The 18,097-nt window shown below is 51.8% G+C and overlaps 1 protein-coding gene across 2 annotated transcripts; it reads right to left on the bottom strand.

The window, feature by feature from the left end:
* Window positions 1–1,067: 1,067 nt before the first annotated feature.
* atg9b (autophagy related 9B) lies at window positions 1,068–17,279 on the bottom strand. Of its 2 annotated transcripts, none has more exons than XM_018094712.2 (15): window positions 16,230–17,279; window positions 10,219–10,365; window positions 9,970–10,013; window positions 9,382–9,446; window positions 8,515–8,682; window positions 8,280–8,421; window positions 7,271–8,019; window positions 6,519–6,672; window positions 6,204–6,383; window positions 5,500–5,745; window positions 5,073–5,287; window positions 4,805–4,910; window positions 4,564–4,648; window positions 4,245–4,410; window positions 1,068–4,111 (listed from the first exon to the last, which is right to left on the bottom strand). In XM_018094712.2, exons 2-14 carry the CDS (start codon window positions 10,325–10,327, stop codon window positions 4,265–4,267), a joined length of 2,409 nt encoding a protein of 802 aa, XP_017950201.1. In that variant the 5' UTR covers window positions 10,328–10,365; window positions 16,230–17,279; the 3' UTR covers window positions 1,068–4,111; window positions 4,245–4,264. The 2 variants fall into 2 exon arrangements, with proteins under 2 accessions (XP_017950201.1, XP_002943059.2); XM_002943013.5 differs by having other exon boundaries at window positions 1,068–4,080; window positions 16,230–17,276.
* Window positions 17,280–18,097: the final 818 nt, after the last annotated feature.

The raw sequence follows: 18,097 nt of genomic DNA, 5'->3' as shown, positions 1-18,097 counted from the left end.
GACCCCCCCACTCACACACAGGATCCCCCCCCCACTCACACACAGGCCCCCCTACTCACACACAGGACCCCCCCACTCACACACAGGACCCCCCCCACTCACACACAGGCCCCCCTACTCACACACAGGCCCCCCTACTCACACACAGGACCCCCCCCACTCACACACAGGCCCCCCTACTCACACACAGGACCCCCCCCCACTCACACACAGGACCCCCCTACTCACACACAGGCCCCTCTACTCACACACAGGACCCCCCTACTCACACACAGGACCCCCCCCCCACTCACACACAGGCCCCTCTACTCACACACAGGACCCCCCCCCCACTCACACACAGGCCCCTCTACTCACACACAGGACCCCCCCCACTCACACACAGGACCCCCCCACTCACACACAGGACCCACCTACTCACACACAGGACCCCCCCCCACTCACACACAGGACCCCCCTACTCACACACAGGACCCCCCTACTCACACACAGGACCCCCCCACTCACACACAGGACCCCCCTACTCACACACAGGATCCCCCCACTCACACACAGGACCCCCCCCCCACTCACACACAGGACCCCCCCCACTCACACACAGGACCCCCCTACTCACACACAGGACCCCCCTACTCACACACAGGATCCCCCCACTCACACACAGGACCCCCCTACTCACACACAGGACCCCCCTACTCACACACAGGACCACCATACAGACTCCATGCAGATAGATAGGCACATCCCCATGTCCATGTAACCCTCTGCGGTGGAACATTATATTCACATATATACATATACTTTCAAGTCGAGGTGCTACTTGCCCTTTAAAGCACAGAGGGGCTTGGGGTCAGGAACATGCCCCACACTATGGGGGTAATAAGAGGAGTAATTGGCCTGGGAGAGGGATGGAATAAAGTTACCGGATCTGTTGATCTTGGGAAGCTCAGATCTACACAACATGCCCTAGGGATGAGAATCTCCAAGTGTCGCTGCCAAGGAAGCAGGGGAAGGGGCAAATTGCCCGTAGTGGGGCAGATAGATGCAAATAACACAAGACTCATTTCTTACAAGTATGTAAACATTTATTGCAAATGAGCCAGGCTGGGGCCCGGAACTGTAGTGCACCCCAACACAATGGGCACACAGGGGGCACCCTGCCCACAGCAAGGTTTGTGGGGTTAGGGCACCTCCATCTGCTACCCCCAGACAGAAAATATGGCGGATATGTTTCCTACTGCCCTCTGCAGGCCGACCTCTTGGCTTTACCTCTCCCTACTTTCTTCTCTAAATGTCCAGATCTCCTGGGCCTCTAACTAGATCCATTGGAACCTCCTGGTACCTCCTAACCCCTGTCCCAGCACCGCTGTATATTATCTGCCCTCTACAGAACCTGGCCCTGTCATTATGTTTGAGAATTTACCCCACTTTCTGTTCTATAGTTTCCAATTAAGTCCCAGACCTTCATCTTACCTTCTGCCTCCATTTTGAACAACAGCTTCTTCCACAAGGACTTACTAAATAACCATTCCCCCTATTGATGGTGTGGATAAAAAATATGGGCAAATGCTTCTCCCTGGCCCTTAGGGCACCCCAGGGACTGTTATTGAGGGGGACTGTTGGGGCAGTTTTGACTGCTACCATTCTACTGAAGGATCGATGCCAAGGTTCTGCCAGGTTGCCCCTTAATGCCACTCATTTCCTATTCTTTTGTACAGACCAGTACTCCCAGAGGTTCTCCTACACCTTAGCCAAGTAATAAGATGTACAGTGGGTACCCTGTGGCCCAAAAGCCATGGTATTTGCCGGCCCGGTGACTAAGGAGAGACTGAACCACATTTACACCGAAAGAGTTGGGTTTGGCACCAGTTTCTCCGTAACACAATATTTAAATGCAGAAAACCAACCTGGAACAGTCACACTCTGAACCAATCAGATTCAGCGTAAGAAACCGTACAGCCCTCGCTCCAAAGCACCAAAGTAATAAGAATACCCCCCCCCCCAGCAGACAATAATTTATCAGAATGTAAAAACAAACTAAGAGCTGTTTCTGGCTTTAGAGTCCCAAGTCCACCTCCGCTGGAAGTCCATTCACTGGGCCGAGAAACAAGAGCTACATTCCCATAGCAACGCAACACGCTGGGCATAGTGCTCGGCTCCTTGCTGCACCCCACCCCGCACATGTGATACTGCCCCCCCAGGTGAGGTACGTCAGCTCCTTGAGTCTATGGGGACCACGATGTTGGCTCAATACTGGTCAACTTCCAGAAACAACAGGAATATATTATTGGCTCAATGAGTCTTTCAGGCCAGATATGATGTTGTCCATGACTTCTTGTGCTTGTTAGGGTTTGGCAGAAAGAGACCATATTGTTGGTGATGGCAGATTATGGGCATCCGGAACATGGGTCAGATACGAAGCTGCCATATTGAACGTAGTCACTCGGTGAGTGTTGATGGACACCAGGGTGGGACAACGTACCATTGGGAGTGGGTTTTGTTGGCCTTCAGGATAAAGAGTTGGGATCCTAATGGTCTCCAGTTGGACTTTCCAACATGAATGGCTCCTCAGCGAGTGTTCCTTGGGATCTAGAACGTTCTTACATATTATGGTCATTAAGTGCAAAGATTACTGGACAGAACATCATGGGGCAAAGGATGGGAACCTACACACTGTTGGGTTTCTATCACTTTCAAATACAAGGTGGAAAATCACAGGGTTTCTTGGGCACATGGTCCACATGGGATTGTATTTCATTCTCAGGTGTAGGATGGATCCCTGCCTTCCCAGTATGGGAATTATGGGAAACTGTGTAGGTTTTGGGTAAATGAGCCCCAGCAATGTTACCAGACCATGGTACGACCAATATGTCCAAGTATGAAAGGCCATTGCTTCCTACAGTACCTGTGAATGGACAGAGCCTGCCCATACCCATAAGGTTCTTCTGGGGTTCTTCCAATTTCCAGGCATTTCTGAATAAATAGGGATTGGCCACAATCTGGGCGTGGTACCAGCGACCCAGGAGTTCTACCCTAAACAGAGACAGCAGTAGGTGCATGTGACTGGTAATCTGGGTTCATAATTTTCCCATAATGCTCTTCAGGCAGCAGTGACAGTTCCTTAAGGTTTCTGAGAGCTCTAGTTCAACAACAGCATTTCAGCATACCCAATGTGATAAGTACTTTTATTACTCTAAGGCCATTCTCAAGGAACCCGGGGCCCTTCACATCTTGGAACCCAAGTTCCTTTTTGAACCCCATTTTCAAACTCAGCCTGTGGGTCAAACTGTCTAACTTGGGTTTTTTTTCACCCCAAAATGCTGATGACACCTTAGGGGGGTAACGCAATGGCCCACAGCCTGACTCCTTTGTGCCCCAAGGCCACTCTCTCTTGTTCCAAAGGCACTTCTCTGGCTCGTCACACTCCTCCCAGTCACCCCTATAGTTAGTGCAGTGGAACGGGCCGCCATGATATGCAGAGGCCAAGGGGGGGTTCCCTGTAGGAAGCACGGGGCCACCTTGGCCCACAGTAAGCTCAGTTCCTCACCACTCCTGTAGGGGTCACTGCACTCACGGTGACCAGGCTGTGCCCACTTGGAAGGGACCATAGGTGAGAAGGCGGAGCTTTATGATTAGGGAACCAATCGCTTCTTGATTCCAAATATTAATGACATTCTAGCAAATCAAAGTTCCCTGAAGAACTTGCACTTTCCTCCAATCCCCAATGAGTGCAAGTAAATAAAAATAACACTGTAAATAAATACTCTTCCTTTACATACGGGGATTAGCTTATTGTGCGCCGCTCTCTCCTCTAGCAAAATAGTAAGTGGGTCACAGCACCCCCTCCTGGCAGGGAGACAGCACTGCACCTCATCCTGTAAATAAGAACTGCAAAAAAACACTGAATTCTCCCCAAAACGATGAGTAACCGTGAATCCATGAGCAGCAAGGCAATATACATGGCAGCACAGCAGCAAGAAATGTCCCAAAAACAAGAATGGAAAGAGGTCGTCTTTATGGTCCTCCTCCCAGAATGTCCGAGACCCGGTCCAGATCCACTTCAGCTCTTATTCAAGGGACCTTTGTGGGACAGAACCAAAGAGAGAAAAGCCTGGAATAAGCAGAGGTTGAACTCTCATAATCAGCTCTGGGTCAGTAAACACTTACCTGCCCATTTGTTGCACTGCCCCCCTGTAATGCCCCTGGCACCCCCCAATGGAATACTGTCCTCTCTCACCACTCACCCAGGCCCCAGTAAGGCACATTAGCTGCTGTTGCTGCCACTTGTGCTGGGTCCCACAGAAGGTGCCTGGGGGGGGCTCCTCTCATCCACCTTGTGCAGCTGCTCCTCCTCTTCCCAACCCCCGAGTTGCAGACCCCGATATCCGGACCGAGAACCCGATCTCGTTGCTGGAAAAGATTATAATGGGGTAGGAATGATTCTGTTGTGACATAGGTTAGCGGTAGGATCTCTAGTGGACAGAAGGTTCTGGATAATGATCCGCCACTCGCAGTCCTACAGGGAAAGGGTTAATCAGGAAGTACAGTGCCCACATGACCTACCTGTCTGCTGCCTCTGATGGGGTGAGAGCTCAGAAGCCTGCCACATCCCTAGGGGGCGCTGAGTGATTCCTTGATTCTGGTGCACCTAGCAGCCAATGGGGTGCAATAAATAAAGAAGAACAACATTCAGAACGTTTCCAGGTCAATTCAAAGTCATCCCCCGAATCCCAGAGACGGCAGGACTAGCACCAAGGCTGTTATTGGTCCGAGGCCCCTACAGCGCCCCCTGGAGGAAGCTCACCTCATGCATGTATATGGCGTGCAGACTCATCTCAGCAGAGGCAAACTCTGAGGCAAAGAGAGAGGAGCGAGACATGTTCTTCTGCTGGGAGTCACTCTGAGACATGCTGAGGAGAGACACACAAGCCATCAACTGAAAGAACTGAACCCCCCGAGGCTCCCCATTTGCATCGTACAACCCTAAACGTCTTTCTTATTCTTGGAACCCAATGAAATCGGCAAGTCAGGCTCATGAGAAGACCGAGAACCCGACCAGGTCAATATCTCACCTCTCCTGCTGGAGGGTCTGGTCACTGCGGTACATTGAGCTGTGGGCATTTGCGCCAAGATGGCGTCCAGAAAACTGTGAGCCGGAAAGGGAGGCAAGCACGCTGGCCGCCGCTGAGGCTGTTGTGGTTGGCTGGGCAAAGCGCCGGTCTCTGGTAGGCAGGCCACTAGCAGTTAAGACTGGATGGACGAGGACACTGGCCAAAAGGTTATCTGGCTGCATAGAGACAAGGAGGAAGACTGTGACTACACAAATAACCAGGATTTGGGGAGAGTTAGCCATAACGGCAAGGCAACCCCATGGCACAGTAGCATGCCCAGTCCCTTAAACACAAATATTCCATATATTACCCCAGTCCCCCAAGGCCATTACAACTGTAACTGTGGGCAGCCATGCCCCAGGTGGCCTGAACACAAGGAAGTACTGACCGCTGTCCCAGACTCATTGGATAGGAAGGAGCTGCAAATGGGAGCATCACACAGAATCTGCTGGGCAGGTGGAGCATTGGCCGCATCCTGCTGAACCTTCTCCTTTAGGTGCCCAATGAAGACAGAGCTTTCCAGGGGGGGCTGCCAGTGCGGGTTTGTGATGGCAAAATGCATCAGGGACAGTTCGGTCTTGCCATTCTCTGCTTGCTGGTACACGGAAGCCTGAGTCTGGCCCTCTGAAAGCCACTGCAGGAGACAAGGAACGAGGCGTGAGATGGACACAAGGTTGGGATCCCCCCAACTACAAGGCTTTATCCTTATTAGGTTCTACAGTACAGGGGGGCACTTCCTCTACTCTTCATTCCCTGCCCCAAATGTGCCCTCTCCTTCCTACTCATAGCAAGTGCCTTCTACCCTCTAATGTCATCTTCCACTTAGACCCTTCAACTCTCTCCTTTTCTAGACTCTGCCTGCTCTTCTCTTTCATATTCTAGACTATATATCTGCCCTTGTTTTCTAGACCCAATCATTGTTCTTACCAAAACTATTGTTCTAGTTTTCCAGACTCTGTTACTGCTCATACGTTCTAGTCTCTATGTCTGCTCTCCTGCTCTAGACTCAGACCCTGCTCACGGGTTCCAGTGTCTCACAAAACATCCTGATGGCACAGCCAGTGCTTTTAGACTCCATGACTGTCTCTTTACCTGTGGGTTCCCATGTCTCCGGATGTCCATCTGAGCGAAGGAGCAGATGTCTCCGACTCCCACCACCTCCACCGAGAAGTTGCGGAAGAAGTCGATAATTTCCAAGGACTTGTGGCGCAAGGAGAAGATGAGGATGAATGGAGTGATGATGGGACTGAGGAGTTCTTCCAAGATAAAAACCTATGGGACAAGGACGGCATAGGCTGGGCATACAGTTGGCAGTAGAAGACCAAGGTGCCCAGAGGAAGGCTGCACACACATAGGAAACAAATCTGCCCATAGGGTTTCAGTGCCAAGTGAGGGCCCATCACTTACTGCCTTATACTGGAAGAGTTGTGCCAACTCATCCCGGGTCTCGGACTTGTGCGCGTGCCCCTGCCAGTGGTCAGGCATGTAGTGTATATGTGCCAGGACGCACTGCAGGAGCTGCTCGGGGCACCACACCATGTGCTCATCTGGTATGAAGGACCTGCAGGGAAAGGGGCAATAGGTGAATCTCAGTGGCATCCCTTCCAAATGTCCCTGCCATGCCAATCCCCATCCAATCAAAGCCAAGTCATAACCCCATCAATTCTTTCCCAACTCAATCATATCCTTGCCCCCCTATGCTGTAAAGACCCTCTCCCTCCAACCTTAGTGATCTCTGCCCCATCTCCCTGCCCCCTATATCTCTAAGCTACCTGAGCGCTCAGTATCCAACTGGCTGACCCTGTTCCCCTCTAACCAGAACCTGCTGGTCCCCTACATTGGGATCCTCAGCTACAACATCCCACAGAAACTGCTCTGACCCAACTCACTAATAATCTGTAATCAGCAAAAGCCCAACCCACTTACTCACTCACCACTAATACCCCTAGATCTTTCAGCCCCTCCTCCCCCAGACCCCCCTTTCCTCTTACTTCATGAACTATTCTGTCAGTGTCTCATACAATGGGGCATCACCTTCTGCCTTCCTTCTGTCTGTTGGGGTTCCTCAAGGCTCTGCCCTAGGCCACTTAATATTTTCTCATTATACCCCCTCCCTTGGCCAACTAATCAGTTCTTATGATTCCTTATGTGGCACTTACCTGGCTACTGTGACCATTACCCCCAGGACAGTGATGGCCGTCAGGATGTGCTGGACAGTCAGAACATCTTCATCATAAACAGTCAGTGCGATGAGAACAGCCAGCAGGGAACCAGCAAAGAAGGCAATGTTCTTAGCCGCAATGGCCAGCAACGGGGAGGCAAAGGAGTTCATGTACTTGGTGGCCGGCTTGTAGCCTCTGCTTAGCCGAGCCTGAAGTTCATGGGTCAGTTCATTAAAGTGGCGCAAATAGAGTCGCCCATAAAGTGACCAGCGCCTGGCACCAAGGCTGCCCGGCTCCCTTTTGATGACCTCAGTGTAGCTAAAGAAGGCATAAAGGATCTGCCAGACCAGAATGAAGGGGCAGAGGAAAAGGTTGGCCAAGCCCAGAAGTACAATGGTCCGATTCAGCTCTTGGGCCAGTTCCAGCCTCTGACCCAGGCGTTTATACTTGGGCTGCAAGTTCCATTTGTTCTGGAAAAGGGAGCCAGGGCCCCAAAAGAAGAGGAACTCCATGTTGTACTTGAGGCCCTGGGTTAGGAAGGTGGCCTCGCCAATCAGAGGCAGGCGGAAGCGGACAGGGAGAAGGCTCTTGTTGACCATGGCCACCATGTAGTTCTTGAAGCGGAGGATTCGGTGGTAGATGTCCAGTTCCGTCAGCTCCTTCTTGTGCACGCACATGGGCTGCTCCCGCTGCAGGGAAATCAGGCGGCTCTGCACTTCTTGCCAACTGAAGTTACACAGCTCGTCCTGCACCAGGGGCAACAAGGTGGCACATATGAGTGGGGCAGAGGGGATGTGTCAGAAAGAAAGAGGGTAAGAAACATGGAGGGTCGGGTAATAACCCAGAGGGCAATGGGGACAATGGCATAAAGGTGACTTCTGTTCAGTTTCAGTCACATTATGTTTGGGTTGGACACGAAGAGCCCCAAACCTTCATTTCAGCCCTTGAACTGAGAGAAACCCCAGCCGTTGGATCCCAACCCACCTCCCATCTGCCTCTCACTTACCGAGGGAATCTTTAGGGCTCGGATATAGAACCTGCGGATCTCCCAGTAGCTGAGGAGGCTGCAGAACATCTTGATGAGGCGGTACAGCCAGAAGATGGCGGCCATGACCAACAGGAAGATGATCCAACCACTTTCCTGGATCCTGGGGGAGGGGACCAGAGATACCTTTTGAGATGAAATGTTTCCTTAGACATCTGCCCTGGCCCCAAAGCCACTGACCCCCACCCGTGGTTACCTGAGGGCACATTGTTGAGCAGGTAAGATGGCGTCAGCCAGGGTCACCTTATTGCGCTCGGGGGCACCTCCTGAGTGTGTGTGGTTAACCGGTTTGTTGGCAAAGAGAACATCATATTCCACACAGTGGAAGAGGAAGGTGGTGAAGGTGACAACGAAGAGGAACTGGCTGCAAAACAGAACATCCCGTTACATTCCCAACGGACCCCGTGCACAGAACCCCCGAACGGATGTGAGGTGCCAGGCACCAACGACACAGAATCCCTTCTGCTTAAAGGAGAAGGAAAGGCATTTTATTGCCATTAGATTAACCACAATAGTGCAAGCTAGAATGCTATATTTTGGTTGGTCTCGGAAGCTTCCGTGCTGCAGCTCTGGCTGCTGGTAGCTCAGATTACACAGCACACTTAGGAGGGGGAGGGAGGAGAAGGGAGGGGGAGAGAGGAGAAGGGAGGGAGGAGAAGGGAGGGGGAGAGAGGAGCAAACTGAGCAGACTCGTGCCGTGCCCTGAAGGATATTTATGAGAACAGGACGTCTGACAGAGAAGAACATGTTTACAAAAAAGGAGACAAGAAATCCTGTGTTACTTTAGATAGAGGACAGCGTTTCTGTTAGTGCTTATGGCTGTATTTATATAGACCTTTCTGATATACAGTAGCTTACTGAGTTTTTACCTTTAACCACAGACATGGGCATCAGCTACAAACAGTAATAAACAAAAGAACATGCAATTATGTGGGCCCTACGGTGCATCCCACAGGGCACAGGTGGAAAATGATGGGGTTCCTATTAGGGTTATTATGGGTAGGCAGAGAGGCCTAGAATGTATATGGGAGGGGCAGTTGTACAAAACAAACATGTTACATACATGAGCTCGAAGAAGTCGGACAGCACCATGCAGGCGAACCCATTCTTCTGGTGGAAATGATAGATGTGCGCTGAGCAGTCAAGGAAGATTCTGGGGGATTATTGGTTGGCCGGGGGGGTGGTCCTGATCTCCTTTTCAGATTCCTACACTTGTGTGGGTCTCGCTATGGTTACCAACTGCTCCAATTCAGAGGAAGTTATGTGCATGGGGTATGGGGGTGCAGGTTTCAGGCCAGCTACACACATTAGTGCCCCTAGTGGGCAATGACGGTACCATCTCTGCACTTCTTACTTCCACTAGGTGTATTGCAAGGTTTATATACCCCGAGCATTTACCCCAAATATAATGCCCAGTGTCCAGATCTCATTAACCAGCTGAATTCCTGCCAGTGTGCAGCAATGATCCTATAGCCGGGCTCTGGCTGTGCTTTTGTGCCCCGGGGCTATTGGCCGTATCCCCGGGAATAATGCCATTTGGCATAAACAAGAGCCCTATAACTCTACAACCTGCCCTATAACTCTGGTTAATCTGGTTAATGCCCCCCTGTAACTCCCAGCAGCCCTGGCATGTTCCCCAGGGAAAGGATATTTTGGTGAAGAAATTGTCCAGGTTCTTGATGTGGTGCCAGGAATCTGTGGAAGAGAAGACAGAAGCGTTAGAACATTGTGCAGCCCTGTGATTGGCTACATGCTCTGAGGGTCACTGTCACCCATTGGGCACATCCAGGATAGACAGGAGATATACCAGGTACCCAGTGGGGGAAACTATAGAGATCAGATCCCCCTTCTCCTCCCATGTCTATCCGTGCATCCGATTGCCCCTTGACCACACCCCTACCTTTAACAGCGTCGGGCACATGTACCAGCGGATCATCTTCTCCAGGTGGCGAGTCCTCCTCAAAGTCCTCCAGCCTCTGGTACTCGCGAAACTGCTCCTGCTCCTCCATCCTCAGGGCATCCTCCCCCAGGCCTCCCTATCGCCAGGCTGTTGGGCAAGGAAGATGGATGTGGTGAGTCTCCTTGATCTACTTCTTGGCATGGGAATTAGCGGCCGGGGGAGACATGGGGACGAGAGTACATCGGCTAATTACACCCCTTTTTAATTATATTGGGGGGGCAAATGGTTATTCCAGGCAGGGGGAATCCTGGGAGGGTTCTGCCCTACTACTCCCAGCAGCCCCAGAAAGGCATTGGCTGGCAGGGAGATACTGTGACCAACCCAGGGCTGAAGGTGGGATGGAGCCGACCATGGACTCTAAGGTTTCCAGCAGCATAAACTGGTAGCCACATGTTCTCTATTGCGAGCCACTCCTGCCTCATGAACTGAACTCCTGCCAATAAAGCTGGACTTGTGGCTATGAAACCCCTCTGCTGATCTTGCCTCTCCTCCCTATTGGCACATCACTGGCATCATTGTACCAGGCAGCTGTTAAACCTCTCAGTGGCCATTCTGACTAATGAATGTACTCCCTTTCTATAAATAATTTCCTAGAGTCGCGGCACTGCACAGAGTGTTCTGCCCCCGTGACAAGTGGCACACAGCCCAGTAGGGTTATTATTGGTGTGGGTGCCACGTGCAGGCTCATGTAAACAAGGCAAACGGCTCCAGCAACACAACGTGGGTGTCACCATGACAACTTCCTGTGAGTTCCATGGGAAAACATGGCTACTTCCTGTGAGTTCCATGGGAAAAATGATTACTTTCTGTTAGTTCCATTGGATAATATGGCTACTTTCTGTGAGTTATTGGCCAGTGTGTGAGAACATGGCTACTTCCTGTGAGTTCCATGGAAAACATGGCTACTTCCTGTGAGTTATTGGCCAGTGTGTGAGAACATGGCTACTTCCTGTGAGTTCCATGGAAAACATGGCTACTTCGTGTGAGTTATTGGCCAGTGTGTGAGAACATGGCTACTTCCTGTGAGTTCCATGGAAAACATGGCTACTTCCTGTGAGTTCCATGGAAAACATGGCTACTTCCTGTGAGTTCCACTGGAGACTATGGCTACTTTCTGTCACTGGAAAGTGTTAGAATATGGCTACTTCCTGTGAGTTATTGGCCAGTGTGTGAGAACATGGCTACTTCCTGTGAGTCACCGGCCAGTGTGTGAGAACATGGCTACTTCCTGTGAGTTATTGGCCAGTGTGTGAGAACATGGCTACTTCCTGTGAATCACTGGCCAGTGTCAGAATATGGCTACTTCCTGTGAGTTATTGGCCAGTGTGTGAGAACATGGCTACTTCCTGTGAGTTATTGGCCAGTGTATGAGAACATGGCTACTTCCTGCGACTCATCAGCCAGTGTCAGAATATGGCTACTTCCTGTGAGTTATTGGCCAGTGTCAGAATATGGATACTTCCTGTGAGTTATTGGCCAGTGTCAGAATATGGCTACTTCCTGTGAGTTATTGGCCAGTGTCAGAATATGGATACTTCCTGTGAGTTATTGGCCAGTGTCAGAATATGGCTACTTCCTGTGAGTTATTGGCCAGTGTCAGAATATGGATACTTCCTGTGAGTTATTGGCCAGTGTGAGACCTTGGCCATGTGGGTGCCAGACGCAGGAAACCTTGGGTGCAGCAGGGTGCAGAAGCGGTGTTGGGCGCAGGATAATGTCTCAGACTGACTGGGCACCAATACTGGGACATGTGTATAAGCGGCCGAGCCAGTTGGCAATCAGGATTCACTCACAGAAAGGTTTAAACATGCCGTGGCAGTTTGTGCCTGACTCATGGGCCCCACCCAGAAAAATGCAGCAGGGCCACATCAAAACCAATTAGGGTAATGAGTCGGTGTGGCCCCTCCTCTGGATACACATTGTGCCCGCATTGTGGGTAACAAGGGGGGACCCCAATATACTTTACTTATGGGGAAGTTTTTCTTGGCACTCATGTGACCATCACTACTTCCTTTTCAGCAGTAACATCTGCCCTGCTTTATGGCTGTGGCAGGGACCCCCCACCCCCCGAATCAGTGGTACTGGCAGATACATTAGATAGGTACAAGGAAGGGGAGTTACAGGGGGGGCTGGGAAGTTGTGGGATCCCCCCCCCTGAATCAGTGGTACTGGCAGATACATTAGATAGGTACAAGGAAGGGGAGTTACAGGGGGGGCTGGGAAGTTGTGGGATCCCCCCCCCCCTGAATCAGTGGTACTGGCAGATACATTAGATAGGTACAAGGAAGGGGAGTTACAGGGGGGCTGGGAAGTTGTGGGATACCCCCCCCTGAATCAGTGGTACTGGCAGATACATTAGATAGGTACAAGGAAGGGGAGTTACAGGGGGGGCTGGGAAGTTGTGGGATCCCCCCCCCCTGAATCAGTGGTACTGGCAGATACATTAGATAGGTACAAGGAAGGGGAGTTACAGGGGGGGCTGGGAAGTTGTGGGATCCCCCCCCCTGAATCAGTGGTACTGGCAGATACATTAGATAGGTACAAGGAAGGGGAGTTACATGGGGGGGCTGGGAAGTTGTGGGATACCCCCCCCCTGAATCAGTGGTACTGGCAGATACATTAGATAGGTACAAGGAAGGGGAGTTACAGGGGGGCTGGGAAGTTGTGGGATACCCCCCCCTGAATCAGTGGTACTGGCAGATACATTAGATAGGTACAAGGAAGGGGAGTTACAGGGGGGCTGGGAAGTTGTGGGATCCCCCCCCCTGAATCAGTGGTACTGGCAGATACATTAGATAGGTACAAGGAAGGGGAGTTACAGGGGGGCTGGGAAGTTGTGGGATCCCCCCCCTGAATCAGTGGTACTGGCAGATACATTAGATAGGTACAAGGAAGGGGGGTTACAGGGGGGGCTGGGAAGTTGTGGGATCCCCCCCTGAATCAGTGGTACTGGCAGATACATTAGATAGGTACAAGGAAGGGGAGTTACAGGGGGGGCTGGGAAGTTGTGGGATCCCCCCCCCCTGAATCAGTGGTACTGGCAGATACATTAGATAGGTACAAGGAAGGGGAGTTACAGGGGGGGCTGGGAAGTTGTGGGATCCCCCCCCCCTGAATCAGTGGTACTGGCAGATACATTAGATAGGTACAAGGAAGGGGAGTTACAGGGGGGCTGGGAAGTTGTGGGACCCCCCCTGAATCAGTGGTACTGGCAGATACATTAGATAGGTACAAGGAAGGGGGGTTACAGGGGAGGCTGGGAAGTTGTGGGATCCCCCCCTGAATCAGTGGTACTGGCAGATACATTAGATAGGTACAAGGAAGGGGAGTTACAGGGGGGCTGGGAAGTTGTGGGACCCCCCCCTGAATCAGTGGTACTGGCAGATACATTAGATAGGTACAAGGAAGGGGAGTTACAGGGGGGGCTGGGAAGTTGTGGGATCCCCCCCCTGAATCAGTGGTACTGGCAGATACATTAGATAGGTACAAGGAAGGGGAGTTACAGGGGGGCTGGGAAGTTGTGGGATCCCCCCCCCCTGAATCAGTGGTACTGGCAGATACATTAGATAGGTACAAGGAAGGGGAGTTACAGGGGGGCTGGGAAGTTGTGGGACCCCCCCCCTGAATCAGTGGTACTGGCAGATACATTAGATAGGTACAAGGAAGGGGAGTTACAGGGGGGGCTGGGAAGTTGTGGGATCCCCCCCTGAATCAGTGGTACTGGCAGATACATTAGATAGGTACAAGGAAGGGGAGTTACAGGGGGGGCTGGGAAGTTGTGGGATCCCCCCCCCCCCGAATCAGTGGTACTGGCAGATACATTAGATAGGTACAAGGAAGGGGAGTTACAGGGGGGGGCTGGGAAGTTGTGGGATCCCCCCCCCTGAATCAGTGGTACTGGCAGATACATTAGATAGGTACAAGGAAGGGGAGTTACAGGGGGGGGCTGGGAAGTTGTGGGATCCCCCCCCCCTGAATCAGTGGTACTGGCAGATACATTAGATAGGTACAAGGAAGGGGAGTTACAGGGGGGCTGGGAAGTTGTGGGATCCCCCCCCCTGAATCAGTGGTACTGGCAGATACATTAGATAGGTACAAGGAAGGGGAGTTACAGGGGGGGCTGGGAAGTTGTGGGATCCCCCCCCCTGAATCAGTGGTACTGGCAGATACATTAGATAGGTACAAGGAAGGGGAGTTACAGGGGGGGGGCTGGGAAGTTGTGGGACCCCCCCCCCGAATCAGTGGTACTGGCAGATACATTAGATAGGTACAAGGAAGGGGAGTTACAGGGGGGGCTGGGAAGTTGTGGGACCCCCCCCTGAATCAGTGGCATAGTGATATAGAGCCCGGCGGCGCGGGGACTGTATATTAAAGGGATATATAGAGCCCGGCGGCGGGGGGACTGTATATTAAAGGGATATATAGGAGCCCGGCGGCGCGAGGACTGTATATTAAAGGGATATATAGGAGCCCGGCGGCGCGAGGACTGTATATTAAAGGGATATATAGAGCCCGGCGGTGCAGGGACTGTATATTAAAGGGATATATAGAGCCCGGCGGCGGGGGGACTGTATATTAAAGGGATATATAGAGCCCGGCGGCGGGGGGACTGTATATTAAAGGGATATATAGGAGCCCGGCGGTGCGGGGACTGTATATTAAAGGGATATATAGAGCCCGGCGGCGTGGGGACTGTATATTAAAGGGATATATAGAGCCCGGCGGCACGGGGACTGTATATTAAAGGGATATATAGAGCCCGGCGGCGCGGGGACTGTATATTAAAGGGATATATAGAGCCCGGCGGCGCGGGGACTGTATATTAAAGGGATATATAGAGCCCGGCGGCGCGGGACTGTATATTAAAGGGATATATAGAGCCCGGCGGCGCGGGGACTGTATATTAAAGGGATATATAGAGCCCGGCGGCGTGGGGACTGTATATTAAGGAAAAGCCGGCGGGGACTGTATTAGGATATATAGAGCCCGGCGGCGCGAGGACTGTATATTAAAGGGATATATAGAGCCCGGCGGCGCGGGGACTGTATATTAAAGGGATATATAGAGCCCGGCGGCGGGGGGACTGTATATTAAAGGGATATATAGAGCCCGGCGGCGCGGGGACTGTATATTAAAGGGATATATAGAGCCCAGCGGCGCGGGGACTGTATATTAAAGGGATATATAGAGCCCGGCGGCGCGGGGACTGTATATTAAAGGGATATATAGAGCCCGGTGGCGTGGGGACTGTATATTAAAGGGATATATAGAGCCCGGCGGCGCGGGGACTGTATATTAAAGGGATATATAGAGCCCGGCGGCGTGGGGACTGTATATTAAAGGGATATATAGAGCCCGGCGGCGAGGGGACTGTATATTAAAGGGATATATAGAGCCCGGTGGCGTGGGGACTGTATATTAAAGGGATATATAGAGCCCGGCGGCGTGGGGACTGTATATTAAAGGGATATATAGAGCCCGGCGGCGAGGGGACTGTATATTAAAGGGATATATAGAGCCCGGCGGCGAGGGGACTGTATATTAAAGGGATATATAGAGCCCGGTGGTGCGGGGACTGTATATTAAAGAAAGAAATAAAATGAGAGAATCCCCCTCCCACATGCTGCATGGCTAATTAGCAATTAGTTTAGATTCTGCATGGCTGCACAGAAACCATTGCAGTCAGCAGGTCTCTCCTAACTACACTGTATGAGGGACAGGCTCAAGCAGGGCCGGGTTTGCAGTGAGTGTAGGGGGGGCCATTAGTATATAAAAGACCAATTCCCTGTATAGACAGGTGCCCCCACATACAGGTTGGATTCCCCGGCTGGGTACGGAGCGCAGGAGGGGTCAGTTCCAGGGGGAAAGTGTATATTTGTGTTCCCATGTGACACTAACTGCCCGACAGCACCAAACCCAGCTGCCCCGGCCCCTCTCTCTGTCCCCCTCACCTGGGATCCTACGGTCTCTCCATCCTGCAGTCTCTCTCTTTCCACAGTGACATACAGGGATGTCTCTCTGTGACCCACCAGCAAGTCTCAGCCTTGGATCCAAGTGGGTACAGGTAATAGACTCCTGTGGATCCTGGCAGTCTGTCCCGTGGCCCTCTAGATCCCACGATTCTGATCCCTGTGTCTCTCTGGATCCCAGCAGTCTGTCTTCACACTCTCTCTCTCTGTAACCCAGCAGTCTGATCTCTCTCTCGCTCTCTGTAACCCAGCAGTCTGAGCTCTGTTGCTCTGGATCCTGGCAGTCTGTCCCGTGGCCCTCTAGATCCCACGATTCTGATCCCTGTGTCTCTCTGGATCCCAGCAGTCTGTCTTCACACTCTCTCTCTGTAACCCAGCAGTCTGATCTCTCTCTCGCTCTCTGTAACCCAGCAGTCTGATCTCTCTCTCGCTCTCTGTAACCCAGCAGTCTGAGCTCTGTTGCTCTGGATCCTGGCAGTCTGTCCCGTGGCTCTCTAGATCCCAAAATTCTGATCCCTGTCTTTCTCTCTTTGGGTTCCAGCAGTCTGATCTCTGTCCCTCTGGATCCCAGCAGTCTAATCTCTCTCTCTTGATCCTAGGAGTCTGATCTCTCTCTCTCTCTCTGCGGATCCCAGCAGTCTTATCCTTCTCTTTTGATCCTAGCAGTCTGATCTCTCTCTCTGGATCCTAGCAGTCTGATCTCTCTCTCTCTGGATCCCTGTAGATCCCAGCAGTTGTGCTGAGGGCCCCAGTAGGCAGTTCTCCTTGCAGGGCCCAGGGAATGTCTCTCCAGCCTATTGTGTTTCCCAGCTGGCAGTCAGGCAGGCAGGGGGATTAGGGCAGCAGCAGCAGCAGAGGGAGGAGGGCAGAGAGTGTAGGGGGGGGGGGGAGACAGAATTCCTGGCCTCCCATTGGCTCTTCCCTTCTGTTACGCAAGGTCCTTGTCTGTCACAGCAAACTGTAACCCTTGCACTGCCAGAGGGAGCAAGATCAGGCGCTGACAATTCCCCTCTGAACTCTCCTCCCATTTACAGCTGTCACCTGCCCTAGCCGCCCTTAGGCCCCTCCTCCCAGGGAGCCCGGGGCCACAGCAACACAAACACACACAGACACAATGTGTATATATATATATACCTATAACCTGCCCCCGGCATGGGCACAATGTGTACATATACCTATAACCTGCCCCCGGCATGGGCACAATGTGTATATATACCTATAACCTGCCCCCGGCATGGATACAATGTGTATATATACCTATAACCTGCCCCCGGCATGGATACAATGTGTATATATACCTAAACCTGCCCCCGGCATGGATACAATGTGTATATATACCTAAACCTGCCCCCGGCATGGATACAATGTGTATATATACCTATAACCTGCCCCCGGCATGGGTACAATGTGTACATATACCTATAACCTGCCCCCGGCATGGGCACAATGTGTATATATACCTATAACCTGCCCCCGGCATGGGCACAATGTGTATATATACCTATAACCTGCCCCCGGCATGGGTACAATGTGTATATATACCTATAACCTGCCCCCGGCATGGGTACAATGTGTATATATACCTATAACCTGCCCCCGGCATGGATACAATGTGTATATATACCTATAACCTGCCCCCGGCATGGATACAATGTGTATATATACCTATAACCTGCCCCCGGCATGGATACAATGTGTATATATACCTATAACCTGCCCCCGGCATGGATACAATGTGTATATATACCTATAACCTGCCCCCGGCATGGATACAATGTGTATATATACCTAAACCTGCCCCCGGCATGGATACAATGTGTATATATACCTATAACCTGCCCCCGGCATGG

This window comes from Xenopus tropicalis, chromosome 6 (assembly GCF_000004195.4).
Source record: "Xenopus tropicalis strain Nigerian chromosome 6, UCB_Xtro_10.0, whole genome shotgun sequence".
NCBI lineage: Eukaryota > Metazoa > Chordata > Amphibia > Anura > Pipidae > Xenopus > Xenopus tropicalis.
The sequence above is the reverse complement of the archived record's forward strand: the minus strand, read 5'-3'. Positions and strand labels throughout refer to the sequence as shown.

Bases quoted from the DNA above. Each gene is read 5' to 3' on its own strand.
- atg9b (XM_018094712.2), bottom strand. From the start codon at position 10,327: ATGGAGGAGCAGGAGCAGTTTCGCGAGTACCAGAGGCTGGAGGACTTT. The intron at 10,014-10,218 runs GTAGGGGTGTGG...TCTCTTCCACAG, and splicing joins TGTGCCCGACGCTGTTAAAG to ATTCCTGGCACCACATCAAG. The intron at 6,673-7,270 runs GTAAGTGCCACA...CTTTCCCTGCAG, and splicing joins GTAATGGTCACAGTAGCCAG to GTCCTTCATACCAGATGAGC.